The sequence below is a fragment of the Anas platyrhynchos genome, chromosome 14 (genome assembly GCF_047663525.1).
Source record: "Anas platyrhynchos isolate ZD024472 breed Pekin duck chromosome 14, IASCAAS_PekinDuck_T2T, whole genome shotgun sequence".
In the NCBI taxonomy this organism is placed as follows: Eukaryota; Metazoa; Chordata; class Aves; order Anseriformes; family Anatidae; genus Anas; species Anas platyrhynchos.
The window spans coordinates 18,962,288-18,990,265 of NC_092600.1; the positions used below are offsets into that span (position 1 = coordinate 18,962,288).

The 27,978-nt window shown below is 36.6% G+C and overlaps 1 protein-coding gene across 6 annotated transcripts in view; it reads right to left on the reverse strand.

The window, feature by feature from the left end:
• Positions 1 to 26,784, reverse strand: part of GABRA1 (gamma-aminobutyric acid type A receptor subunit alpha1) — a 43,023-nt gene extending 16,239 nt beyond the window's left edge. The window contains exons 1-6 of one of the 6 annotated variants that reach the window (XM_013098850.5): positions 26,615 to 26,784; positions 23,079 to 23,166; positions 19,148 to 19,260; positions 9,590 to 9,657; positions 3,180 to 3,400; positions 1,361 to 1,443 (exon numbers count right to left, since the gene is read on the reverse strand). In XM_013098850.5, the coding sequence (XP_012954304.1) occupies positions 1,361 to 1,443; positions 3,180 to 3,400; positions 9,590 to 9,657; positions 19,148 to 19,260; positions 23,079 to 23,152 (559 nt within the window). In that variant the 5' untranslated portion in view covers positions 23,153 to 23,166; positions 26,615 to 26,784. Of the gene's footprint in view, positions 1 to 1,360; positions 1,444 to 3,179; positions 3,401 to 9,589; positions 9,658 to 19,147; positions 19,261 to 23,078; positions 23,167 to 23,337; positions 23,561 to 24,401; positions 24,564 to 25,185; positions 25,246 to 25,352; positions 25,726 to 26,127; positions 26,149 to 26,614 lie in introns of those variants that run through there. The other 5 variants (XM_072023270.1, XM_027464376.3, XM_038186555.2 and 2 more) reach the window with 5 other exon arrangements.
• Positions 26,785 to 27,978: the final 1,194 nt, after the last annotated feature.

A 27,978-nucleotide genomic window follows, 5' to 3' on the forward strand; every position in this document is an offset into this window, starting at 1 on the left:
GAATAAATTTAGATAGAAGTGTAAAATTCAGTCTGCTAGTTCACCTTTATACAAAACCTCTTGATGGTTTAACTTTATGTTAGCAGGTTTTATGCACAAGTACCCATCTTCCTATCTTCCAGATCCAACATGCAGTCAGCATAAACTCCTTAATGTGCATTTCAAGAGAAATTCATCTCTGTGACCACTTCTGATGTAACTGGGATCCTGGGTGATTCCAGATGCACAGATCTGCTGTTATTGGTCCAGGACCCACTGCCCTATACTAATTAACATTTTCCCCTCATCTGTTTCACAGGAGATTTGGAAAGATTTATTGGAAGTGCTGTAAGAAAACTTAACATTCAAACAGTAAACTATTCCTGTCAGTTATACTCCAACTTTGTATGAGCTTTTTGTTCTGTATATCTAATCTAGGAGGCTAGCAGGTCTTTAAAGACAAAAGGTCCGTCCTTTCTCATTGTAACCATAGAGCTATTCAGCCCAAAGTAAGTTATCACCCTGTCTGGTACCACTTGAAGAATGAATTGTGTTTTCTGTCTGTTGACTTCTAAAATGTATCAAGCCACTAAGTACCTGTTATCAGTGAAATGATCCATTTCTACAAGAAAAAATAGCCACTGAGGAAACAATTTGTACACTATTACATTTTCCACATATTTTTTCTTCTATGTTTGTGTTGAATCAACCAGAGTAAAACAACTCTTCAATTTATTTATTTAATCTTAAAGAGTTGTAGCAGGGATTATATTTTTATTTATGGAAATAATGTTTAAATTTCAAAGTATCAGTTACAGGTTGGCTACAATTCAAATCAAAATTTGGGGGAGAAATTCTCGATTTATTTTAAGTGGTGTCAGTTATTACTCTGATTTCAATTACATTATATTTGGTCAGTGTGTTCCCTAATTTAAGGTTAAAAATGTTGCAAGTGTCACAAATCTCCTAAGAGAGTCCTACATTTTCCGCTTCCAGATGTGTCACATGATTGAAATATGAATGGTATTGCAGTCTAAGACAAAATTTTGTTCTAAACATAGTAAGACTATGGTAGCAAAACTATTTTTACCTAAACCAATTGAGTTATCCACAGTCCATATTACTTCTCTCTAAAATTGATTTGGGGACTTAAAAAAAAATAAAGCAACTGTAAGATTAATGTTTTCTAAGCTATTTTTCTAGAAGTTGAGTGTTAACATTTTTCTCTTTGTGAATGTCCAGGTATGACACTGGAGGATCTTTAAGACACATATTTAAGACAGAATAATACACAATTAAAACCTTGAAGTTTGCCCAGTTGCAAAATATTTTTTTAAAGTGGCCTTAAAATGGAGAAACCTCAATTTAAAAATAAACTTACAGCTTCCAAATTTCAAAGGGCAAGCATGTACATCCATAGGAAAGTCTTCTAAATGCATTGGACACTCTGCTCTCACAGTCAATCTATAATGTGAGCAAAAACACAGATTTATTCTAGTTACATAGAAATAGCAAATAGACTTCTGTAAAGACACATAGCAGAAATTATACTATTTTTATGTAATTAATAAACAGCTAGAACAGGCCCCCTCTAGGGGCGCTGACAGGCATGCTGACAGGCTACGTGTGTAAACACAGGAGTGGGACTGAGTCTGCCCCCTACCTTGGCTTACTATACAGCAGAAACACACTCAGACTTGTACCTTGGTGTGAGGATTAAGTTCTCTTAGAAACTAAAATCATTTCCCTGCTGCTGTCACTTAGCTGGCCCTTTCTGGTTGTTTGGACATTTGCTGAAATCATTATGATGCTATTGGCTTGGATGCAAGCATGTTGCTTAATATGAGAGGTTAAGTAAGCTAGAAACATTTGCTGAAACAATTGCATATCAAACATCAGCAAGGAATGGACAGTAGCATTGACTATCAGGCAGAAGACTTCATTAAGGCACTTGCAAAGATGAAGAAATAGAAATGGTTATGGTCAAAAATGGAGACATGAACCACGTGCTGCCGTTGTAGTGTTCTTGTGGATTAAATCCCTAGCAGCCCAAGAATTTAGGTAGACCCGGACTTGTCTAAGCACAAGCCAACCATATTCTACTGTATCCTAGGGAGCCTTGAATGATGTTTCAGATACATTGAACACACTTAACAAACTTCCAAAAATCCTGGAAATGTTGTTTTCTCAAAATACTTGTATTGCTTTTAAAAGAATTTTTAGAATTGTAAAATGAAAGTTCAATATTCACCTACATACTAAACTATCCATCTTGACTTTGAGTCAAAAGATTCACGAACATGTAGCTCTGTAGAGAGCTACAATATACCATTTTTTTCATTGTTTAATTCAAGGTCTTTTTAATCCAGAATGTTTCCACCACTGTGTACCATCATTATTTTCAAAGGATATATTTACCCTATTGCTGACAACTGGTTAGTTCAATTTGTTATTGTCATGGAGAGTACCCCATTTCCAGTAAGAATGACGCCAGTATGGGAATCTTTCATACCCCTAACATTTTAAACACATAGTGTATTGTTGCTACAAATGGAATAAGAAATGTCCATTTTTAGATTCTCATGTTCTGTATTGCCAACTAGCACAAGAAATGAGATTGTGCAATGAATTCTCTGGTCATCTGCTATTTCTTAGAATCTGCTTTCTATAGGAAGCAAAGATTAGAGACCCTTATATATGATCTAGAGGCCAAATTATGTTCAACTTTCAGTCTCTATTCTATTTCTACTGGAAATGGTCAAAGCCGGGCTGGATGGGGCTTTGGGCAGCCTTATCTTGTGGGAGGTGTGCCTAACCATGTCAGGGACATTGGAACAGGATGGTCCTTAAGGTCTCTTTCAACCCAAACCTTTCTGTAATTCTGTTTTGTTGATGGAATACTTGAAAGCAGCTCCAAATTAAGGTTCTTTGCAAACTGATGGATTCCTAATACTCTAGGTACCTTTTTAAAATTAAGTATTGAGATGCATCCAGGGCATGTAAAGGTGGCACAGCAAGAGGAAAAAAATGAACACTGCAAATGTCTACTTATCCATCATTCTATGACCTATTGTGAAAATAATTACTAAGCAGGAATCAAATTACGCTGAAAGAGGAACCCATTTCCTGTTTGGAAAATATCTTGCTTTACAAAGTTATATTGTCAAACTAAATGAAGGATATAATATTTTAGGGCTCACCTCATTGTATACAGCAATGTCCCATCCTCTGTAATTCGTAGTAATTTATTTGGCATTGTCATGTTATGAGCCACTGACTTCTTTCCATTGTGGAAAAAGGTATCAGGTGTCCAAATTTTGCTGGCCATTAAATTGTTTAACCGGAGAACAGTCATAGGTCCTTTGAATTTTAATCTTTCATCTTTCCAGCTTTGGCGGAAAAATACATCTATAGTGTATTCCTACACCAATTCAAAAAAAAAAAAAAAAAAAAAAGGTAATATTGTCATATGTGGAAATACAGGAATTTGAAAATTATATTCTTACTGTTCCCTAAAATCAAGACAATTAATGAAATTAGTAATTACCAGAACGTTCGTTCTTTATATTACTTACAATGTATCTGAAGCTGGTTCTTTAACAGTTACAACAACATTGCTGTGTTCAATAGAACAAATGTTGGGAAGAATAGCCTATCAAAAGTTAAACAAGAATTTAAGTTATAATATAATGGAAGCAACATATTTTGCCCCTTTCTCCCTTTCCTTTCACCTTCCATAAAACTGTGACTTGAAGCTGTGGATATTCAGCCATTTTGCATAGCCTGCAAAGAATATGTATCTTAGAATAAAATAAGCCTGGTGAGACAGGGTCTTACTAGAGCCTTTTGTTTTAGGTGTCTCATTAGCATAAAGAGGTAGTCAACCTGTGAAAAGTTCACACTACTAGAATTACGTGGTCTTATTTAAAAGACGTGAAATGGCTCATTGGTCCATATCACTGGACTCAAGAGAGCGCAAGCTGAGGATTGCTTTGGACCAACAGTAATAGTTCGGTTATGCAAGGACTGAGGCAATGGAGAGGAGATGCACTGGCTGAGTCAGTGTATATAGGGAGAATAAAACAAAAAACTTGCTATGAAATGAAAGAATTATTTTTTACAAAGCAATAGAAGTTAAGCGGGAGACAGTGAAGTTAAGAAACATATGTTGGTGTATTATAGATAAAACACAGAGTACTTTCCCACTCTGATGTGGTAAAAATGTGGAAAACTCTTATGGATAATTTAATATTTACTTAGAGAAAAATCCCATTCTAACATGGAAGTGCTGTATGAGATTATGCTATCACTCATGGTCAAGATTTTTGTGATAAATATCAAAAGCAGCTATCCAAACACTGTTCAAAATTACTCTGAAATATAATCATTTGGCTGAGAAGCTGAACCTTTGCTGAGATCCTGTGCCAATGTCTGATGGCAAATCCTGAAGGAAAATGGCTCTGGCACACACTGCTACAAGTAAAAGAGCTTCCCCAAGGAATATGCTAGTAAAGAGAAACATTCTGGAATGAACATTTAAAAATCTATCCATAGCAGACTCCTTCAGACTCATGAATTTTATTTTAACAAATTGTAGCACTCTGTATGACATAAGCAAGTGTGAGCTGCTTATTAATTGTGCAACTATCAGCAAGCAACAATACTGAGTCTAGCAGTGGCTTTTTGGTTTTCAAGGCATGAAGTGACTAAATAAATTTATTGTGGACAATAGTAGTTCTGTGGAATGGTCTTCGCTGTCATGTTTGTTTTTTGTTGTTGTTTTTTGTTTTTTTTTCTTTATATCTGAGACCCGTGAATCATGTTGATGCATATTTAATTGCAAACATAATAGTGTTTCCACTTTCTTAATCACATGCTTAGTGTGCTTCTGGAATTGGTATTTGTTCAGAGGAAGAGGCGTTAAAATATTGTATTTTCTCAGTGTTTTACTAGCTCCAGAGATTTCTTCATACACACGTGAGAAAGGTAAAAGACAAGCCCAGAAGGTGGTATCACTTCAGTGTGCATTCCCTTTTTATTTCTAGCAATTGCAAAGTAGGAGGTGAGTGGAAAGTGATACAGGTTGAAAGAAGGGAGTTTGGTTCTTCCCTTTACATGAACACAAATTTTTTAGGCTGGAAAAGATCAAAGAGTCTGAGACATTTGGTAAGGAATATGACAGCAGAAGACAAAACTCAATTAAAAATTAGCTGATAGGTCATAGTGCACACAGACTGCATCATTTTTGGCTGAGCTTTCTCACCTCCTTAGCTTTCACTACCCATTTTAACATGTACAGTAATTTCTCTCGAATGAATCCTGACACATGGATGATCTTTTACTCAGATTAGAGCTTTCTTCTACAGGAGAGTGCCATGCAGAACAAACCATGTACTATAGCACTGGTCTATGTGCAAGCAGATCAGAGAGATAGAATTCAGAATAAATTCTCCACAGAGGAGATTCTTCATCTCTTAGTGTGCAATTAAAGAAAGAAGATTGCTATTTGCAATAAATTGTATAGCATTGAATATTTATAACATTTTGTCTTACATGTGAGATCCAGGCAGGAAATAATTTAGTATTTTATATATTCTCTAATTCACTCATCTGTTCTCTCTGCCCAGAGACTGTTCATATACAGGGTAGAACACACCATGGTCTGTATTCTATTAGGTGCTGTACAGGAAGGTACGAAGACAGAAATTCTTTCCTGAAGAGCTTACAGTAGAGAAACAGTGAATGAAAACTTACTAGAAAAACATCATTTCGTCCTTATGAAAAAAAAAGTGTGTGTTTTTTATATGGTTCTTATTTCAGATAATATATATCAAAATTTTCACAAAACGATAGTGACGTGAGAATAGACAGTTATCTGATCATTAGTTCAATCCACCATCTGAGAGATCATACCTGAAAACTTGCAAAGTTCTTCCAAAATTATATGTTTTTATTTTAAAAAATGCTTTTCTCCTGTTTAACTTGATTCCCAGGTTTAAGACAGAGCCAAGGCATTCTCTTTATAGAATAGCAGGTTATGTCTGTACTGTTCTTAAAAGAGTGTCTTGAGAGTGGGTAGGAACACCATGTACTGCCTGATATATCAACCTACTATCTATATAACTGCCTCATTGGATTCTTGCAAACAGATGGTCTAGGTATGCTGGTGTCTCACTGTGGCTGTAGTTTCATAACATATGGCGTCAGCTGGAATAGCTCATTCCCAGCTCCTATCCATCAGTCCTGGTCCCAGACAGCAGCACATCCTTCCCTGGTGTGCCAATACAGCTGCTAGTGAGGCTTCCCTGTGACTGTATCCCATAATCCCAGCAACATCAATTGTCAGTCTGCTTGCTGGAGCAAATTTGGGGTAGCCCTCAAATGGATTCTGCACCTGGGGGCAACAAGCCCAGGCAGAGCTACAGGCTCAGAGATGAGTGGTTAGAAAGCTGCCTGGCAGAGAAGAACCTGGGAGTATTGGTTGATAGTCGGCTGAATATGAGCCAGCAGTGTGCTCAGGTGACCAAGAAAGCCAACAGCATCCTGGTTTGCAGTGTGGCCAGCAGGTCTAGGGAAGTGATTGTCCCCCTGTACTCTGTTGAGGCTGCACCTCGAGTACTGTGTTTTGGGCCCCTTGCTACAAGAAGGACATGGAGGTGCTCGAGCGAGTCCAGGGAAGGGCAACAAAGCTGATGAGGGAAACTTGTTCTGGAGAACAAGTCTTCTTTACTGAAAGGGTTGTTAGGCATTGGAATCAGCTGCCCAGTGAAGTGTTTGAGTCACCATCATTGGAGGTCTTTAAAAGACGTTTAGATTTAGTGATATGGTTTAGTGGAGGACTTGTTAGTGTTAGGTCAGAGGTTGGACTAGATGATCTTGGAGATCTCTTCCAACCTAAATGATTCCGTGATTCTGAGTATCTACAACCAAACTGTAGTATGTGTGGAAGATTTTGCACTAACATCTGTTTGTACACAGATAATAATCTAAATTTCTATTCTGATAAGGACTTCATTTGATCTTTCTCTCTCTGTTTTCCTTGTATTTCACACATTTCCTTAAGCAGAAGAGTTAGTGTGAGTAGGCTGTACACACATTACTTTTTCTGGGAGGTGAGTAGGAGTTTTACACGAAATACTTTTCTGTAATCTCTTACTTTTCAAAATGTATGAACACCTGCCTATGTGTTTTTTGGTCACACTTTATTAAGATGTAGATAAATTCTTTCTCCTATATTAACTAAATGAAAATTGGGAGCCATTGTGTTATGTGTTTTTAAGTATTTTTGAGAGCCTTTTTTCATGGGTTATTAATATTTATGCTGTATTAATGCAGCTAAACTGAGGTCTTTTTTTTTTTTTTTTTTTTTTTCAGATATACCTATTACTAATTTTGAAAGTAGTTGATTTTGAGCCTCAATATTTTATCCCTAAAAACCAAATCCTATACACATATCAGTTTTTCCCAGGAACATCAAATTAGGTTTACCTTCTACTTAAGAATTAAATCATCTGAAACTGTCAGGGATAAGTACACATTGAAGCCTATATGTGAGATAATACCAAGTAATTCAGCACGCCTATTGGATGCTCTCAGTTTACGTCTTTATGTAGGAAAACATACATGCCTGTTTATTTAGCCTGCTGTTCTGTACTGGAGTTTTCTAGTAAATCTGACTCAACCAATCAAGCAACAGTTTAGCCAGGCAACTCACAGAATCACAGAATTTCTAGGTTGGAAGAGACCTCAAGATCATCAAGTCCAACCTCTGACCTAACGCTAACAGTCCCCACTAAACCATATCCATAAGCTAACAGAAAACAACACTAACAAGTATTACTTTGTATTTTCACCAGCATATATCTATTACTTTTTTTTTTCCCAATTCTCACAAACATCTGTGTGCTGCCCTATACTTTAAATTCGTTTAATTTTCAGGAACCTTTCAGTGTCTACTTTCCCAAAAGACAGATCTCTAAGAAAACAGAGAAACCTCAGATCACTCACAAACTGCAGCTGCTACCGTTTTAATTTAATGCTTATTAACTAAATATATATATACGTACTAGTTGCAAGACTGTGTTTGAAGTTTTCATTCAGTCTGATGGTGGTCAGTTACCTATTTCTAGACAGAACTGGGAAAGCAAGATGAAATATTTTGCTCAGCTAATCACCAGAACACAAATGAGGGATGTCAGTGGCAATCTTTATCCAAGAAATTTCCCATCTTTCAATGTATAATTTAGAGTAATAAATAGGCATTTTAATTTCAGAGGATTATCCAATAATAAAAAATAAAAAGAAAAAAGCAGAAGTTATTGAATGATTGTTTTTTTGGAATTTCTCTTCTTAAGAGTATAGTGGTATAGTATCTAGGCATAGCATTCTGTGTATGAGCTGAGATGTCTTTGGTGTGGCTCTTTCTCTGGGTTGCTTTTCAATTGTAAGACTTCTCAGCAGAATACTAGTCAAAAAGTCTGTGCTGGCCAAGCTATTCTCTCTCAACTAAATATGATGCCATTGGTTGGAAATATAAATCTGACTGCAGTTTTATAACTGTTGTTATCCATGCAGTCAGGAAAATGGTGGCTTTGTGTAAAGTTCATTCAGGAAAATAAACTATCTTGTAAAAGTTACTTTACTAAAAGTGTTTAAGACCTGTCTACATTTCTAGTTTCAACTAAACAACTGATTATTTTGTAGTGGTAAATGGAACTTGCTTTCTTTCTTGTGATAATTTTTCCACTTATTTTTCTTTCTTTCTTTTGTGAATGTCTTTAGTTTAACGTGGTCAGTTAAAATACCGAAGTGTTTTCATTTTTGTTTTAAGTTAATGAGGATGTTTTCAGCATTCGTCCTAACACAGTATCCAGTAGATATTAGTAATCAAACCAGGCCTTCCCTGTCAGTAGCAACCCACTTGTAATGGCGTCATTTATATGCAAAATTTAAAGCACTTTATCCATATTTTTACACATTTTTTATTATCTCTTAAGACCAGAGATCACAACATCTTCATTCAGTCTTCTGAACCTCTGAATCCCCTGCAGTTATGTAGCAATTTGATTTTCAAATTCATGCCATAAATAAGTGACACTAATTCGCTCATTAATCTTCTCCTCTCATTCAGCAGCCAAGTTCTAGGAAACTCACTTCCCACTGATCAGTAGTTTTTAATATAAAAATGCAGGTTGGACTGTATGGATGTCACACTGTAAGTGTTAATTGCATTTTAAGATGATGATCTTTCTCAGCAAATTGGATCAGTGAGGTGCCAGCAAGGACCTGAACAATCATTCTCAGAAGAGTACTGATCCAAACCATAATGTATTTCATAATATGTTACATAGTAAATATAAGGTCTATTAAAACACATCATTAAAGTCACTGAAGATGGTAATTTCAGGGCACTTAAACACGGTCACAGTTAACAGGAATCATTGCACATAAAAGTTGACGACATTTTGGAATCAAGAGTTTTAAAAAACAACAACAACAAAAAAGCTTTAACAGCTTTAAAAGGAGTAAATAAATTATTGCATATATCTTCCATCCTTCAAATTGAAAAGACAAGAGAAAATAAATGCCATAGAAATAGGCCATCACTTACCATATCATGGTCTGAAACAGGCCCAAAACTGGTGACGAAGATGTCAGTCTTCACTTCAGTTACACGCTCTGATGAAGCAGGAAATTAGGACAGTGAGTGTCTATCAACCATCTTCATTAGGTCTAACCACTACAAATTCTCACAATAAATAGAAAAATTATTTGCCTTGATTAGCCATTCTAAAATTGGTCTACAATATAGCCCTGATAATTTATTGCTTTGAGATGTAATTTCACAGTCAATATTGTCAGCAAAACTTCTTTATTACATTGTTTCCACAGAACTTTTTGAGACATGACTTATGATGCTGAAGTACAGCAGCCATAGTTCTGCTGTTGTATAAATCCTGTCACTCTGACTAATAAAGCTTCTTGTCTGACATTATAAACAGTGCTGAATATTTTACACAGTACTCAAAAAGTCTCATTGGGTACTCAGTGTTTCTGGGCAACTTGATTGCAGATCTCTAGTAATTAACCCTAGGCTTATGAATTATGTATTTAATATTGAGACATGGGAACATAGAGGAAAGAGAGAGGTAATACATCATGAAGTATACAAACATAAAAAATATTTTATTGCCATGAAAAGCTCCATTATTCTTAACTAAAATAAAGAAAAAACAAGTTAAAAATTTACCAGGTAAATATAATTTAAACCTCTCTACATCTCTTTGACATTTGTATAAACATTCTATTTTGTAAGTCTTAGGTGAGTTCTTTTCGGTGTAAGTTTAGGTGTTTTAAATTACATTGGAACTAATGTTAGATTTCCCTTAAACTACCAAATTTATTTTATAGGCCTCAGTGACAGATTAGCATGAATAATAATTCAGTAATCTATACTGTGTACATAACATAGATCATTTGTATATGCTATTTCACCAAGCTAGGCTTCTCTGTGATTTGTAGGATGCAGATTTGCTTAGTGGCACAATGACCTCAGCCACTTCAGAAGAACCTAACAATTACAGGTACCACAAATGTTGAACATGAGACACCTTCCTTCCTCTACACACAGACTGCCAGTCACTTTTGAATGTATTGGCATTTTGAATGTATTGGCCACACATCAGAAAATATTTACCCAAGGTGGCACAGGGAGTAACAGCACCTGGAGGAATAAATGCAAACAGTGTTGAGTGGAGCTAACCCCACCAGCTCTCAGAAATTTCAGTGATATAAGTCTGAATATTTACTGTAGTACCATACAAGCCAGTGTGTTTATTGTTGTTATTGGTTTGTTTTTGGTAGAAATATCAGATGTGGAAAGAGTTACGCAGTTCTCAAATAACTTTCAAATAAAAATAAATAATTTGAGAAATGTGTGATAATAAAAGTAATATTAAAGAAAAGATGTTAACAGAAAAGGACATGTACGGAAAACAAGTCATGCAGCAGGCAAAAACACTCATAAGAGTAAGAAACATGTGGCTATAACATCTATATAATATTATTTAAATATTGTAAACTAAATTAAAAAAAAATTAATACAACCCTCTGATTTGAAAATAATTTGGTCTTCTGATTTTTTTTTTTTTTTGCATCAGTCAGTAAAGAAAATTAATAGAGTTCTGACACAAGAGAAGTGAAATAAAGAGTCATGTTTAGGAAGCTAGTGACAATATACATTTTTCTATATGACCCAAAAGTTCTAATGAGAATCAGTACTCTACAATGCACATAGGTTTTTCAATTACATTTAAAAAAGTCTGCAACTTCTGTTTAATCAGGTTTATATGAATTATTAATATGTGTACAATAAAATATGTCCTTTATAGCAGTAATCCAGATGTAAAATTAGTTCTGATTCTACCTTCATTCTTGTAATAAACTGAATGACACTTTTTTTTAGCAAGTTGGTTCAAAAAATAGGTAGTAGCAAAAGAAATCTGTAGCACTCATTAGGAAAACTGAAGGATGAAATTATTACTGTATTCTGTAACCATAGAAAGTAAGATACTACAGTGTGGTTGAGTTGACTAATTGTATTCTTTTGGTTCTTTGAATCCATGACTAAGTGTTAAAATTACAGTGAATATTGACAAAAATGTCTCATAGGTGAAATTTCCTGCTCTGCTGTCCAGTGAAATGAAGCCGTGACCCTATCATTGCTAACAACCTTTTCAACTGACTAAGAGAAGTTTAAATATTTTCCTGACAGCTGCCTCTGGAATTAAGGAAGTTCACAGTGAGAATTTAATCTTCTATTACAGGAAGAAGCATGTGGTTATCCAGAAGCTACTTGGCTTGGAAGAGTGTTCTTTCCTTCAGGCCATCACTTTTACAAAGTTCAAGAGTTGAAGACTGTGATCTTGTATGAAACAGCTAGCTAGCAGAAAAGGAAGATGGAGATTTCATGATGTCCAGTAAGACACTGCTGAATAGATTTTTTAAGTTCCAGGTATTCTATCACCTCTTAAGTCTGAGAAACTAATATTATCATGAAATCTATTAGACTTCTGAATATTGAAAAATGAAACTCAAATGACTCTTTAAAAGATCTTTCATTCCAACTTCCAGTCTCGCTATCTCCTTTCCACTGAGGCACTCCTGTGTTGTTAGGATATAACAGATCATGAAAGATCTTCAGTCCCATTGCATTCATTCTTAATGGTACAACCATTGTACATGGTTGTACCAATGGTACAACCAATGGTACAACCAAGTCACAGCTCAAGCAAAATGGTGAGCCTCTACTTAATGTAATGCAACTATCTTATTTACCTCACACAAACACAGAATACACTGAATCAGCAGTGAATCATGTAGTGGTATCCTGAATCTTAGTTTTAAGAGACATATGGTCATAGTATAGAGGTTAAAGCTTAAGGAAATCATTTGTTAAGGAAATGTTAATTATTCATTAAGGAAAAAAAAATGGAAACTGTAGAATTCCACAGTAAGATGGAAAATGTCTGAGGAAATTGAAAAATTAGTGGTGCCTTTCAGTTCTATATAGCATTGAAGATAATTGACATATAAGTCATAAAAAAATGACAATAGAAAATGTAGACTCTGAAATCACAATAGACTGTTATTTTCGTATCAGTTAGATTTTTGCAGACCATCTAATAGTCCATCCTCAAGTCCAAATAAAACCACTGAGAAGATGACTAGATAATTTACTTTTTCTTTGGTATGTACCTCATTTTCAAAAGCTGTGAAAAAATGTGTATGAGCAAGCACACAGAAAAGGATTAGCCCTTCCAAACATATGTAGAAGTTTCAAAATTTGTGTTTACTGTTTTACTAATTAGATGATTCAACTGTGCTTTGTTAAAAGCTACAAAAGTTGAGTCACTCTTGCACAGAACATACGTTTAGTCATACAGTTGGGATATATTTAGAATCAAGGTTAACCATGTTCAGTTTGCAGCTTGATTACCATGGCAAAGTTGAAACTCTGCTTCAAATGCTCAGAATGCATTGAGATTTTTTTCAGGCCCTTCAAATCCTGAGCTATATTCAATACCATCACAATGTCCCCGAGAACTGGGGAAAATTCTAAGCCATTGAACAAAACAAGCTTAGGCCAGGAGCAGATCTTACTGCTGAGGATAAATCCATCGGTTGTGAAGACACATTAAGCATGTCTCTTGACTGTACCGTCTATCTCATGAACGAGAAATAGAATATAGGGATAGAAAGTGTAAGGATTTCAGTTAAAAAAAAAAAAAAAAAAGTAAATTAATAACTTACTAGCTTTACAGTATGTTTTATGATGTACACTATAAGGCAACCATAGGGTCCAAGTGGTTACTAATCAGTACAATAACAATTGAGTTCAAGACCTAGACACTGGAACACAACCTCAGGCAATAAACTAGTTTATACCAGTGGAAAATGATTTTGATCCACATATGGCTATGAAAGCATCAGTCAGTGTGAACTGTTGAAGTGTCACTGTTTGCAAGTACTGTGTTTTTCTAAGGATGCTAGACTAATGTAAACTCTCAAAACTATTAAGTAAAAACAATAAGTGTTTTGATTTAAACTCCCAGGGAGCTTATTATTTCTAGAATTGTGATTGGATTACGAATTGAGAACAAAATGAGAAGATTTATTTTAACAGCATGAAATAAGCCCATTAATCATAGGAAACTATACATTAACTATTTCCCTTTCTCACCTGCTGGAATTTGAGCACAACATTTATTAAAATTACTCACTTTGATAGTTTAAATTAATTCCATTTTTTCTATTAATGCACCTGCTCCCTCTGCACATCTTGTTTAAGCATGTGTTGTAATTGTTAAAATGGTGAAGAGTCTTCCTGTGGTTTTGAATGAAAGGGGTTTAGATGCCTGTTTAGCAGATGCCATTCCTATTAAGAAAAAAACACACTAGTTGTGCTGCTGTTTTGGTTGAACCACAGCAAAAACACTAAGAAGAATTTTATGATCCTGCTTTTGCAGAAGCAGAGACCAAAAAGGGAGAAGAGTGAGCTGCCATAGTCCATGCCACTATGAAGTGATGACTGAGAACTGTGCAGTGTCATGCTAGTTATCCCCACAGCAATTAACAGCTCAAAGCTGCTCCTATCTTCCCCACCTCCTTACTGTTGTATCAAAGTAATTTTCCTTGGGTCTTCTTATGGATTTTTACTGTTCTCTTTACATCAGTGCAGTGCCTATGGTGTGGAAAAAAGACCAAAATAAGCCCCTTAAACTTTTACAGAATTACGTGTAATATCTAGTGCTTCTTCACCAGATTATGAGTAAGGGCCCAGTAAAAGTCTCTTTTTATTTAGAGTAGAAATGTTTGGGTATAACTAAATTTTTATTGCACATGCAAACCAAAACCATATTTTCACTAAACTCTAAGTTAGTTCAGATGTGAGTTCAAATTCAACAATTTCTGTTGAGACCGCAATCATCAAAAGGTAAGTTTATTATACATTAATATATAATGTTCTGATAAAACTGAATTTTAAAACCTAATTGACATAATAGTGTCAGGTTTATTCCCCATCATTTTAAATATGAGCACTCTATGGAAGTAATTAATTGCCTAAGATAGACCAACTTTCCACCTAGGGACAGTCACACCCAGTTTTGATATACATCACAGTGGAGAGATCAACAAATTGCTCTTACTGATAACACAAAAAAAATATAATTCCATTCAATACTAAAGTAATATTTATAATCTATTTGGTGTGACCTAATGGCAATTCAACCAAACTATAAAAGCAAATTTCAGTTAGAAAGCTTTACTCTGATCTGCCTAATCAAACCCACTCTAGTTCTTCTTAGTTCTGTATTAAACAGTTTTTTCCACTGCAAAATTGTTCTCATAGGCATAAACTGCATATATAGTTATTCTAAGATGTCACACATATCCATTAATTTTATAGATGGGATGTGTACACTACAAATGGGATAGCATAAAAAAAAATATAAATCTGTAGCTAAACTTGATTTCATGTTACTGAATCTCAAGCACTGTGTGCAAAGAATCTCCTTTGTGCAAGCCCTCTCTGCCTTGTGGCATTCCAAACCTGACTCACTGGCATCCCAGAGCTCGTATGTATTCCCCACATGAAGACAATCCAGAACAAAAGTCAATGGAATATTCATTTATCCACAAAACTTACTTTTTTTCCAGCATTTCTTGTTGCTTTCTATTTCTTTTAAACTCCCACTGTAGATATAGTGGTTTACCAAGAGAGGTCACCAAACATCAACTTCACTTTTCCTCTTTATTTGACTCCTTTCCACTACTATCTGATCCTTTATTTTCTTCAGGACTGTGTGTTTGAAAAGAGGACAGCATCTTTTCACTCCTAGTTCTACGACCTAAATAGTTCACTGAAAATTATATTACCAAAGTGACCTCACAGTTTATTTATACTTTAATGTCTAACATGATTTCCTCTTTTTCATTTTCAATGTTACTCTATAAAATTCATCCTCCTTGCTTTTTGTAAATGATTATCCTCTCGTAGAGTAAATAGGTGTCCTCTAGTGTGATTCAGAATGTTTTTAGATTAATTTTAAAAGTTCTGTTTTCCAAGCACAAATAACTGTAAATGTAGTTATTTGTCCATGTTTATGGATGGATGCAACAGATGCTATTTCCTAGCGATGCCTGACTAAGTGACTGTGCCCACGTACGGAGGTGGTTAGCATCTAAATAACATAATTTATATCAATAATTATTGATAACAGCTGTAAATGTGTCAATGCATAACAAAGTACTGTGTGTGTTTCCTTTAAAGTAAAATCAGATTAAATTTAGCCACAATGTCATTTTTTCAAATTAGCATATTCAATTATATTCAATAATTTTTCCCCATGGGTTACGTACTTCATTTTTTTAACTATTCTTTATAATGAGAAGTAACTCTTTCTTTGTTTAATGGCAAAATGCTCAGACCTGTTCACTTTATTTCAGGTATTGACTTACTAGATAATCTGGCAAATACTAACATTGATTACCTTACTCTTTATGGAGCATAGGTGTTTTTTCATTTTCCTTTTTGAAGTGATACCTCAAAAGATGTTAAAAAAGAAAAAGGATGATTTAAAAATAATACAGCACTGACTCTACACTTGGTGAAAGAGTGGTTCAAAATTCAACTCTTCTAGATTTTTCATTATCGTAACACCTCACCTTTTAACCTGTCTTTCCAATGAATATCCAGTATAGCTCTGATAATGTATCTTTATAATGAGATCGCACCAGGAGCTTGTTACAGATTTCATGCTGACACTATGATCTGCTCCACCACGGTATTTCCACGTAACAATGAAACTATTCACCCCACTCAGTAACAGGAGGTTTGTGAACTTGGGATAGAGAAATATTATTTCAAATAATATTTGAAATAATTCAAATTATTGGGTTTTATTTCAAAAAGGAGGAAATTACTCTTGCAAGCAAGTAGAGCAAAATCAATATCAAAGCCCTTTCACAATTCATTACGAATTTTTTTGGTAAACAAACCTTTTTTTGTCACTGAATTCTTCATGTATACAAATAAGAAAAGGGAAACAAACAGACTGAAGAAACTCTATCATATACCTTTTCCTCTGTAGATGAAAAAAAGAGAAACTGGTTCTCTTTTCTGCTTCTGTTCAAGCACATAATTTGATTTTCTACGGGTGTATATATTTGCAGTATTATAGTACGTAAGGAGAGGTCTTACAGGGATAAGCACAAAGCTTATTGCAATCTGGCCCTTTCTGTAGGAGAAAGTAGCTATACCTTGCATTGTTTTGCTTCATCTACTGATTCTCCGAATGCACAGGGAATAGAGAATAGATAATTTTGGATAATTAGAAGACTGCTATAGTGTAATCAAGAGTAAAAAGATTTACACTGTGCCTAACTGTAAAACTCATTAACATAATATGTATATATGAGGGTCTCTGGCTTCTTAATTTCTCTCAGAGCTGCATAATAGCTGATATGGAATGAATGAGTCTTAGGCCTAATTCTGTAAATCTAAAAATGTTCTTGTATTAGTAAATAATAAAAATCCTGGTCTGGATTAAATATTTAATAAGAAGCCATCGGTGACACTGCTGAGAGCAAAAAGGAAACCACTATTATATATTCACATATATATAATTCACATATATTTAAAACTTGCAGCAAGCTATAACAGAAGGTTGTTGAACTTCTACCTCTAAAAAACCTGCCAAACGGATACATTAATTTAGACTTCTTGCTGGATATTTCTATGTATGGAACATTTCAGCATATATTCCCCCATCACATAAAGTCTCTAAATCAAATATATCAAAATTGCATAATCTTGAGGTTCTTAGCTCATAGAAACCATTCCAATTATGCCTTTCCTCCACTCTATCCCCTGTGCTCTGCTCGTTTTTCTTTTAACTTCTAATGATGCAAAAGGCTATTAAAGTTTGTGAAGAAATTCATTTCCTCCTATAGAAGCAATTACATAATATAGTCTCTAAGTAAGGAGTGAATTTTAACGGGACTGAGTGATCCTTTCATGAGGTATTCAGACCTTTTCTTCTAATACACCCTTGAAGTTTGACTTCATAAAACATATTTGTAAACACCCATACCTAAGTGTCTACACTGAAGTGCTGAATTCTGTAAATTGCAATCCAGAGAATGAGAGAAGAATGAGAGAAATTCCTTTCCCTGCATCTCCTTTTGTTTGCTTTTCTAGTAGCTATAACACAAATCATCATAACAGCTACAAAACTCATAGAAGCAATCATTGTGTTCTCAGATTTTTCTTGTAGACATGTACCAGACTTTAAACAGTTTACAGAGTTTTATTTATTTATTGCCTTCTGTGCTATGCTTATTTACTGTGATATAGTAGCTTACTGAATTCTACTGTTGCATTAATCAAAGATTAAGGAGCATTGATTTTTACACTAATCTGAAGGATTTCAAGCAAACAGGCAAAAGTACTGGTAGATAAGAAGTTATACGTATTTTATGTATTATCTGAAATTGCACACAAAAAGAATACAGACCAACCCATTTTTAAGTGTGTTTCCTACTGGACACGTTATAAACAGATTTTTATCTCTAGCCATTCCTTGAAGTCAATGAAATCAAACTATAGAAGAAGTTGTCTCACAATTCAAGAAATATTGCATGATGGTAGTCATGAGTCACAGAATAAGCTTATTTGTAATTATCTTTCTTTTCATCTGCAGGAGATGATATCAAAATTCTTAATGCAATGACCTGTTATTTTTATAATGCAATTCTCCTGAAAACTAGTATATGAAATCAGTTGAACTATACTTTGTGGATTGGGTGGGTTGCTTTGTTTTGTTTTACTTGGACAATCCAAAAGAAAAAAAAAAAGTGATGTGTGAAAAAAAGAAATAAAGCTGTCCTTTCCATGCACTGGAAAGAACAGATTTTTAAAATAACAAACAATTAGAACATCCAACTTTATGAATAACGTCTTTTTAAGACCCCGTTTTGGACTGATATCACTGAAGAACATATCAGAGTCAATTGGAATGTAGAGATGCTGATAAAGAGTAGACTTTGTAACAACATTTTTATAGAGATGTAATTGCTATGTGGTTTTATACCTTTTTATGGATTCAGCTCCAAGAGCAGAAGAAAGACATTTTACCAACCTGTGAAGACAAAATGTTAAAGAAACAAATTCTGACATACCCCCCAAAAACTTACAAACTTCTCTGAGACATTTATGTGACTAAGGTTGATTGATGTTTTCTCTTTGAAAACCAAATCCTCTTATGAAAACAGTCGGTAGGATTTTTGCGTATTTAGAGGTGCTGTTTTGGCCAAATTCATAAACTTTTCTCATTTGTCAGATCACATCTTTTATTCTTCGTACATTTAAAAGTTTAGTAAGTATTCAGAGGTCTTCTTGAATTGTGAACCATTTTCTTCTTTTTGAGTTTATAAATGGGTGAAAACAGTATGTAGAAGACAGAATGGCACTTGTGAAAAAAATGGATTTAAATATCAGCATTATTTTATGTATATATAAGTTGAATGAAAGTAAGTATATCTTAGAAAAATAACATTATTTTAACTGATTTTTCTTAAGCATGTAATCTTGAAAATTTTAACACACCTCCCAGTCCTGGTCTCAGGCGGTTATCATAACCATCCAGCAGACGATCCAATATTCTGGTAAACACTGTGGTGTTGTCTTTAAGTTCATCTTGTGATGAGGTTTGCCCATAGCTGAAATACATAACAGTTAAAATTGAAAAACAGTAATCAACCAATAAACTTATAAAACAATAATTCCAAAATGTGTTTAATCTTACTACTACTGACTTATGGTCACAAAATCTCCTCCATAAAACTACAATATAGAGATTTATAGGGTCTTTTCACTTAAACATTTTCTTTTTAATTGTATATTTTTAGTAAAATCTTACAAAACTAGTACCTTTCCATAAACGGTGAGCAAATATAACTTAAATTGCTTAATGTTTATTTCATTATTAATTAATGTTTTTAATATTCCAACACGTTCAGTAAAAGGCTCATTTACAGCAAAAGTCATAAAGGGTTTGCATAAGAAAGATACAGTAATTTAGAACACTGATATTTAAGTACTGAAAATAAATGCTAAAACAAAAATAAAACCCCACAAAGATATCCTTACAAGTAAATCATTTGAGTGTATACTTTCATAGAACAATATATAATTTTGCCTTATTTCCCATTTTTCTCTAGTGATTTCATTCAGAAGAATGTCTCCAACTTTTCCTTACAAATGTGTAATGGAATCATCTGTTGATATGGAAATTTGTCATGTCCATAAAGCTTCACTTACAGATCCCTAATGTACATCTCTAACTCAGATAAAGGTCCTGAAATTTTCATTGAATGAGGATAGAATTAAGCTCTTTGAAATCTACTACCAAAATCTTACTTCCATCAGTAGAAATCAGAATGAAGTCCTTGGGCTTGCTGGTTTCTGTCTGCTGCAAATGGCATAAGAATCAAACTTTTTTTGTAAATCTGAAACCTTCACCAAACACCCTTTCATGGATAATTCCCTTAATCATTGCTTACAGTTTTCTTAAAGCCAAACCCAGTACTCTTTTTTCATTCAATGCTGGCAAGACTTCCATTATCAACACATGTAGTCATCACAACTGAAATACAAAGTGCTGCCTTCCAAAACAGCACTTTCTCACACTTGCTGCTGAACTGGATCAACATTTCAATACCAAAAGCTTCTGTTAGGATCAGTTCTAGCCACACAAGTGATTCTTTAGGCAGCCTGTTATCCATACAGCTCTGGTGCTACATGGGTCTCAGTGCTCTGCCAGTTACTCCTGCTCTCACCAGTGAAGACCACCTTGCAAAGGATATTACTGATATTCAAAATAATATGTTTCTGTTAAAATATCTGCAACATTATTTTATGTAAACCACAATCAGTCAGGTATCCTTGTGTATCTTGTGTGTATCAAAATCATCTCACTTGTATCAAATCCAGAAAGAAGGAGGAAAGGTACACTGATACTGTGAATATAGATATTCTGGAAATGCCTCCAAGCTATTTTGGAGTTCAGATTTCAATAAATAATGCTACAGATTTGGACAAATTTTAAAACTGACACTCAGAGTATGTGACTGTTGAGAACAATTTTCAGGGTATTTTAATGCATACACATCACTGTTCCTAACGAAGAAGACAAAATCTCTAACAGTTTAAAAAAATAAAAATACTATGAATTCCTTCTAGCCATATATCATATAATTTCACTTGATAAAAATTAGGTTGGTCTATACTTATTTTTTATACCCATAGTTCCATTTTAAGTCACAGATGTTATTTTTTAAATTTTCCTATATGTTACCAAATAACAAGTTCTCCTGCTGTCTCCATTGAGCAGTATCTTTCAAAGGATCTTTTCTCATACATCTTATGTAGAATTGCAACAGAGGACTTTTCACAGGATTAAATTCTATATTACCACTCACCACCAGTAAACAAGCTGCTGCACATACATATCTCAAGGATAGCAGAAGGTCATCAGGATAAAGGTGGAAAAAGGATATAATAACACTTCAGAAATTCTAGGGGTAAATAAATGTGTATATTTGCAGGAGTGGCATCAGAAAGATGGTTTAGTGGCAGTGCAACGTGAAAGGATGCAATACAATACACCGCTTCCATTCTGGCTGACACATTTGTCAGTACCCTTACCTGTTCCTTTCACCATTTTTTCAGAGGCAAAAAGCACCATCAGGTCTGCTTTTAACTGACATATGGTCACAACAGGAAGAATCTGAACGTTTGTATACCTATAAAGTATACCGTAACTCCACAGAGATTGTAATTTTTCAGTCATAATAGTCATGTTAAAATATTCCTAATGCCATTTTGGTTTTTTTTTTGTGTGCTTGTTTTGTGTTTTGTTGTTGTTTTTTTTTTTTTTTAATTTATTTTTCATGAAAAGAATGAATGATATGGAAAGACTGTTCTGCATCACAGACACTATATCTAATTTGATGATTTTTTTCTTAAAGAATTAACAGTGATCCAGAAGAAAAGGCAAGCAAAGTTACTATGACAAAATGACTTTAAAACAGATAAATTTAATGTAAATTATGTACATCTTGAGGAAAATGTGACTGTATATGATTGTGTTCATATTAAACCACAGTATAATAAAACACTGTGCACTAACTCCACCTACAGGTCATTATAATAGTGACACACCATATAATTTTTAAATACTAGTCAAATGCATTTAAATTCTCACGTTAAGAATAGACTTGCATACATTACAAATAAATACATATATGCCTACACATATATAGGTACAGATACAGCTAAACACAGTTTCACAGTATTCTCTAGGTAGGCCAAATGAAATACTTTGTGAATACTTCAAATCTCACCTTTCTTAATATATTACCAGGATAAATGTATTTCTTATAAATATTATCTTTATTCCAGATGACAATTGTTGCATTAATCACCTGCTTTTATTCTTTTTTTTTTTCCTCTCCCCAAGAGAAAACACTTGTGCTGATGAACCTTTGCCCCTTTGCCCACACCTTTATATTTAAATACTTCAGGGTAGCCGGAAGATAAGTTTATCTAGAGCCACTAGTGTATAAGAAGACACTATGGACATCAAGACCAAATACATCCTTTAGGTATCACTACTGACAATACAAAACTGCTAATACTTTTTGGTCATTATGTATCATTATTGGTGGGACTTTAATATTTTTAAAACCCAGAAATATATTTGTGAGTCTTCTCGAATCCCTTTACTGAATTCTGAATTGAATAGAGTACTTCAAGTATACTCCAAACTGCTTTGTAGTCTTTAGTTAATCTATTAGTTGTTAGGTAAGCTGTCATACAATTACAAATGATAGTCACTTTTAGATTGTGTCTTCAACATATATTTCATAGAGATTCAGTACAGCATTGTCTTTCAAATGCATCAACTGTTTGGGTGTTTGAGCTTGCAAATGTTTCCTTATTCAAACAGTCCCCTTCCCCAGGAAGGTCTGCTTTGGCTTTGCAAGAACAGGTACTGAGTCAGGTCACAATCCTGACCCAACCGAAAAATAAAAGTTTTTCCTTGCTTGTAGGGATAATAAAGTTAATAAGTAGCACTTTTTTATTATTATTATTTATTTATTTTAAAAATTAAACAGCTACATTACATTTTTTTCTTCTAAAGAAACTTTTACTTCTGAGCAGTCATTCTGTAAGAGTATAAAGAATTGCCTAGGTGTTTTAAAGGTAGTTTAATTTGTTTCAGATAGCTTTTGGTTTTTTTTCATTCACAATATTGAAAAAAAAAAAAAGGAAAAAAATAAAAAAATAAAGATGTTATGCAAACAAATTGCAGTTTTCTTTCAATCTTCTCTTAGATTTAGCTGGGATTTGAACAGGGATTAACTTTCCCCAATACACTGAGTAGTAGTACAGCCCTTGAAATATTTGCTTTATGCTTCTATACTAAATGCAAGGTTCCTAAAATATGTAGGTGCGTTAAAAAGTATCTCCTCACCTTCTTTCAGTCAGTGCATTTAGGAGGAGGCTCCAGGCCCAGAGGCAGTCACAAAGCACCAGGATTCTCTTCATGGCGGACTCTGAAACTGCAAGAAAAATAATCATCAATGACTCCTGCATTAAAACAGGTACTGTGGAAAAAGAACATCCAGTTTACGCAACTTTTACAGAATAATTTGATGTCAGACAATGACCTCACAATATTCTATTTCATGTCATTCAGTATAAAGGAGAATGGCCATGGCTGTTTTGTTTACCTTCTGCTTTTGGACATGGAAGCCTTGGGTGGGATTTATTGTGTGGTAAGGAGGCATTCTTGTCAGCATTATTCTTGAACTTAAACAAAAACAATTACGAATTAAAGCTGCTGTCCCCAAAGTCTGTGAGAGTTCTTACTCAGTTTCTTCCTGTATTGCAAAAGCGACAAGGCAGCTCCCTAATGTTTCCAGAGAACGAGTGTTAATTGTTTCTTGTTTGATTTGAAGCAGCCTGAGTCCTTCCACAGCTCTTGGAAGGTATCAGCATGTGGCTGTGTGACTGAGGAGAGCGGTGCTTCCATCTCAGCCCCCGCTTCACTTTGGTGTGATGGAAGCGACTTTCTTTCTACCACTCCCCCTTCCCTAAAATATTTGTGTCAGAGAAGGAGTTACAAACACCAGATTCTGACTGTAATCTACTGCTAGGTATGCACACTAACATTTTTGTCAGGCTAAAGGACTCAGTTCATAAAGAAACCATGTGCTTACACACCATCTCCTAAGTCTCTACCAGCCTCTGATGGCTGCAAGGAAGTGCTTTTGCATTAGCAGCCTTTTCCTCCTCTCCAAACATTTCCTGTCCTCTCCCCAGAGTGAGTTACTCTCAGCTTACCTTTGAGTAGAAAGTAATAAAACCCAGAACGTTTCTTTTGCTTTCCAACAAATCATAAAATACAAAGTTAGCTGGTATTTGTAGGTTTGGTGTTCCAGATTCAACTGATTCCCCAGGAGATGCTGCAGGTCTCTTTACATATCTCTTTATATATCTATACTGTGTGCAGGAATCCAGTCGATTTTTAACATTCATTACATTAAATAAACAAAATCTGAAGCCTGTAATTTCCTCACAATAGTGGAGTTTTCCAAGTGCCTGAGAATATGAAGCACTTATCATGGAAATGTTTTGTATTTTTAAATAAAGCTACCCCAATTCACTGCACGCTCTCAGAGACAATTTAAATCAATAAAATATCATTACAAAGCTGCCTGTAAGCAGTGAGATATAATTAATACGTTTAAAGACAAATGATCATCAGATAAGCATCGAGTGGGGATAAGCTAACCTAACTGGGTGGGAAGGAGCTGAATGTGGCATGAAAGCAGGAATAATGATTTTCAGGGATGAGACTGCATCCGAACTTGTGCTGCGATCAGCCCCTTACAGAGAGGCAACATCTGTGGCTTCAAAATTTGCTTTCTCCGAGTCCTGCCAACTTCTGCCTTTGCAAAAGCCTTCTTGGGATAAGGAATGGAAAGTGAATTATTTTGAACTATCTTGATCTGTTGAGCTCCGCATGCGCTCCCCTCCAAGCCCCCCAACACCAGCCCCTGCTTCAATGAACCCATAAAGGCACTGAAAACCCAGGACAAGGAAAAGTTTCTTGCAGCTGGAAAAAAACAAACGTTAAAGACTTGCACAGAGTGTCAGACAGCAGCAGCCCCTGCCCCCGGCCTCCCCCAGCCCGCACCGCCTGTGCAACCAGCGCTGGTTTTCCCCTTGAAAATGGGAGAAAGCCACGCGTCTGGGAGAATTCCAGCAGCGCTCACTGGAAGGGAGAAAAGAAAAAAAAAAAAGAAAAAAGGAAAAATGAAAAAGAAAATGAAAGGAAAAAAAAAAAGAAAGAAAAAAAAAAAAAAAAACAATAGGCATTTTGATGCATTGTGACCCCCAGTGAGAGATTTGCACAGTTCTGAGGTGCAAATCGCGGCTTGTTTTCTTCCCGGCATTTCAACTTTGTATTTCCCCCTCACCCTGAGCAGCCACCCCTCCCACCGCCTCCCTCGAGAGAGAGAGAGGAGGAAAAAAAAAAAAAGGGCAAAAAAAAAAAAGCCCCCAACCCCATAAACCTTTTCCAAGGGGAGCGGCGCAAATCCGTCCACGCTCAAAGGTAAAGAACCCCAAATAAATTTAACCACCCATCGATCGCTGCGGCTTTTCCAGCCGGAGGGAGGGAGGAAGGGGGGGGGGGGGGGGGGAGAGAGGCAATAAAGCAAACGCCAGCGGCCGCCTGTACCTGCGGAGAGCGGGCGGAGGAGCCGCGCCTGGCCGCGGAGCCCGCAGCAGCAGCAGCCGGGCGCGCTCGGGGGTGCGCTCGAGTGCAGCTGCCCTTGCCAGGAGCCCCGCGGGTCTGCTGCCCGGCTGTGCCGGGGGTCCCCGCCCGCCCGCGGAGGCTGCGCGGCTCCGGCCCCGCCGCTCACTCCGCCTCGGCCATTGCCGGCGTCGCCGCTGCTCCGCTCCTCCGGGCTTTTAGCAGCCAAATCTCCCTTGCCGGTATTCCGGCCGCCGCTCTCTACAACAAAAGCTTTCTCTTTAGCAAGACAGTAGTAATACGTCCCAGGGTAAACCGGATGTGAAATAGGCTGTGACTTCATGCCAGAGAGATTTTATTTTAGAAAGGAAGGTGGTACCAAACTCTCATCTAGAGACCAATCCGCCCATTTTTTATATGCAGCACAATTTAACTTTCAGTGCTCTCGCCCTAATCCCTTTCTCTCTGGCTGCAGCCTCAAATCCTTCTCCAATCTGCAGCATTATTGTTATTGGGGAGGGTAGCCGCACGGCTGCGCGGGGGGGGGGGGGGGACACGACTGGACTGGGAACCTTTTGACACCTACAGTTTACAAAACACTCTATTTTAAGGGCCGTGCATTACAAAAATACAAGCGGCTCGCGTTAGCATTCAACCTTTGATCAAGCATTGAATCGCGGCACAAAGATGAATGAAGGCTAGCTGGAAACGTAGAAGATGCAGCACTACGCGTGTGCGCCTATAGACCGCATATACCTACCGAGCCGGGCCGGTAGCCTATGCATGTAGCCAGATGGGGCCAGGGATGCTTTGCAATCCTAATTAACCATAGGTAACCTGCGTTTGGGGCCAGACCCCGAGGAAACCGGTATAGGGACCTGCTTCCCCACCCCCCCGGCGCTGTCCCACGCCCTTTGCCGGTGGACGCCGCGTTTACGGGGAGTGGCCCCAAAGCCGTGCCCTGCGTGTCCGTCCCGACCTCCCCCCCCGACCCCCGGTGTCCCCCGGGGACGCCCCCCGCAGCCCCTCGGGGCGCTGCAGCCGGGACAGCTCCCCCAGCTCTCGCTTCTGCCCGGGCCACGTGTGGGCTTGCAGGAACAGGGCCGGGCTGGGACCCCCCCCCCCCCCGGACCCTCCCGGCCTCCTGGAGCAAAGTAGGAGCGCTGGGAGGGCGCCGCTACTCGTGCAGAGAAGCGACGAGAAAGTTGGGTGCAGCCGCCCCGCGAGCGCGCCGCGCAGCTGCTCACCTGCGGGCACCGGTGCTCGGGCTCTAGGCACCTCTCATCGCTCCCAGCCTTCTGCTGAAGTGGCAGGCGCTGCGAAGTGCCGGGAGCGCGGCATGGTCAGCTGCCTCAGCTCTGCTCGGAGTAAAGATAATGCCAGCTCCTCGCTATCTGTTACTTATAAGGCGCTGCCAGCATCCATGGGGGGAGAAAAATCCTCGTATTATATGCACCTACTGGATCTCAAATACTGCTTACTTTCTCTCTTCCCCTCCTATTGCCATCACCGATCCAGTTTCTGCTCCTTCCTATGATGTTGCCCCAAGGGATGCAAAATCCACACATTTTGCCAGAGATAACTTGAGTTAGTATCCTATGTCACACTTAACCTATCTATTGCAAGCTTTACCCAGGTTTTTAAATCAAATATTGCACAGTCTACACATACTCACAGAACACATGATTTGTTTGTTTTTGTAACATCATGAGAAGGATTTGATTTAATCCTACAAACCATAGCTAAGGCTGGCAATAACTTCCAAGGTGGCAGTCATTTTGGATGAATGCCTGACTTATAACAGGCTAAACACTGCAATGATTTCCCTAAGCACTAGGAAAGCATTTTTTTATTATTATTTTTTTTTAATCAAAGTCCCTTAGTTTACCAAGTTCTGACAGTTCTTATCATCAGCATTAAGTAGCCACAGGTTATTTTAAAGAGATCTGCAATGGACTTTTTACTTTGTTTCCTGGCATCTGCAATATAGTTCATGTTAGTTTGCTTCAAGGTTGCTAGCAGTGCACAGAAAAGTAGGGAACAGGAAAACCTAGTGACTTCCCAAGGGAATTTTAAATGAGTTTTCAAATCATGAACATGCAGACTGTCTCTTAGTGGCTAAAGGTATTTTCCAAATATGCAATGTTTTCACGTTCTTTGCTAATATATTTACTATGCTTTTATTCTCAACGTGAAATGTCAGAGTTTTGCTTAAGCAACAAGTAGGCTGAGACCCTTTCCTGAGTTTACAAAAACAGTGCAAGGTTTTTTTGTTAAAGTACATGGAAGTTGTGTATTGTAAAACAGCTCAGATTCCTTGCCCTATCACTAGAGAGGTAATTACGTTATCTACAATGACCTTGTGTGTGTATACACACAGAATCTCTTTTAGTCTCGACAAGTAGTGTGTTTGCAAAAATAAATACATTTTCAACATAGCTCCAGTATTTCACTTTCCCCTTATTTCGTATGAACAAATAAATTTTATGTATATTTGCTGCATTTATGTATCTGTAAACAGAGAGACAGACAGACAGAGTAAAAAATGAATGATTCAATGGCAGAAGTTCATGCACCTCTGTGCCATAAAGAGCAAATGGGTAGCTGGAAT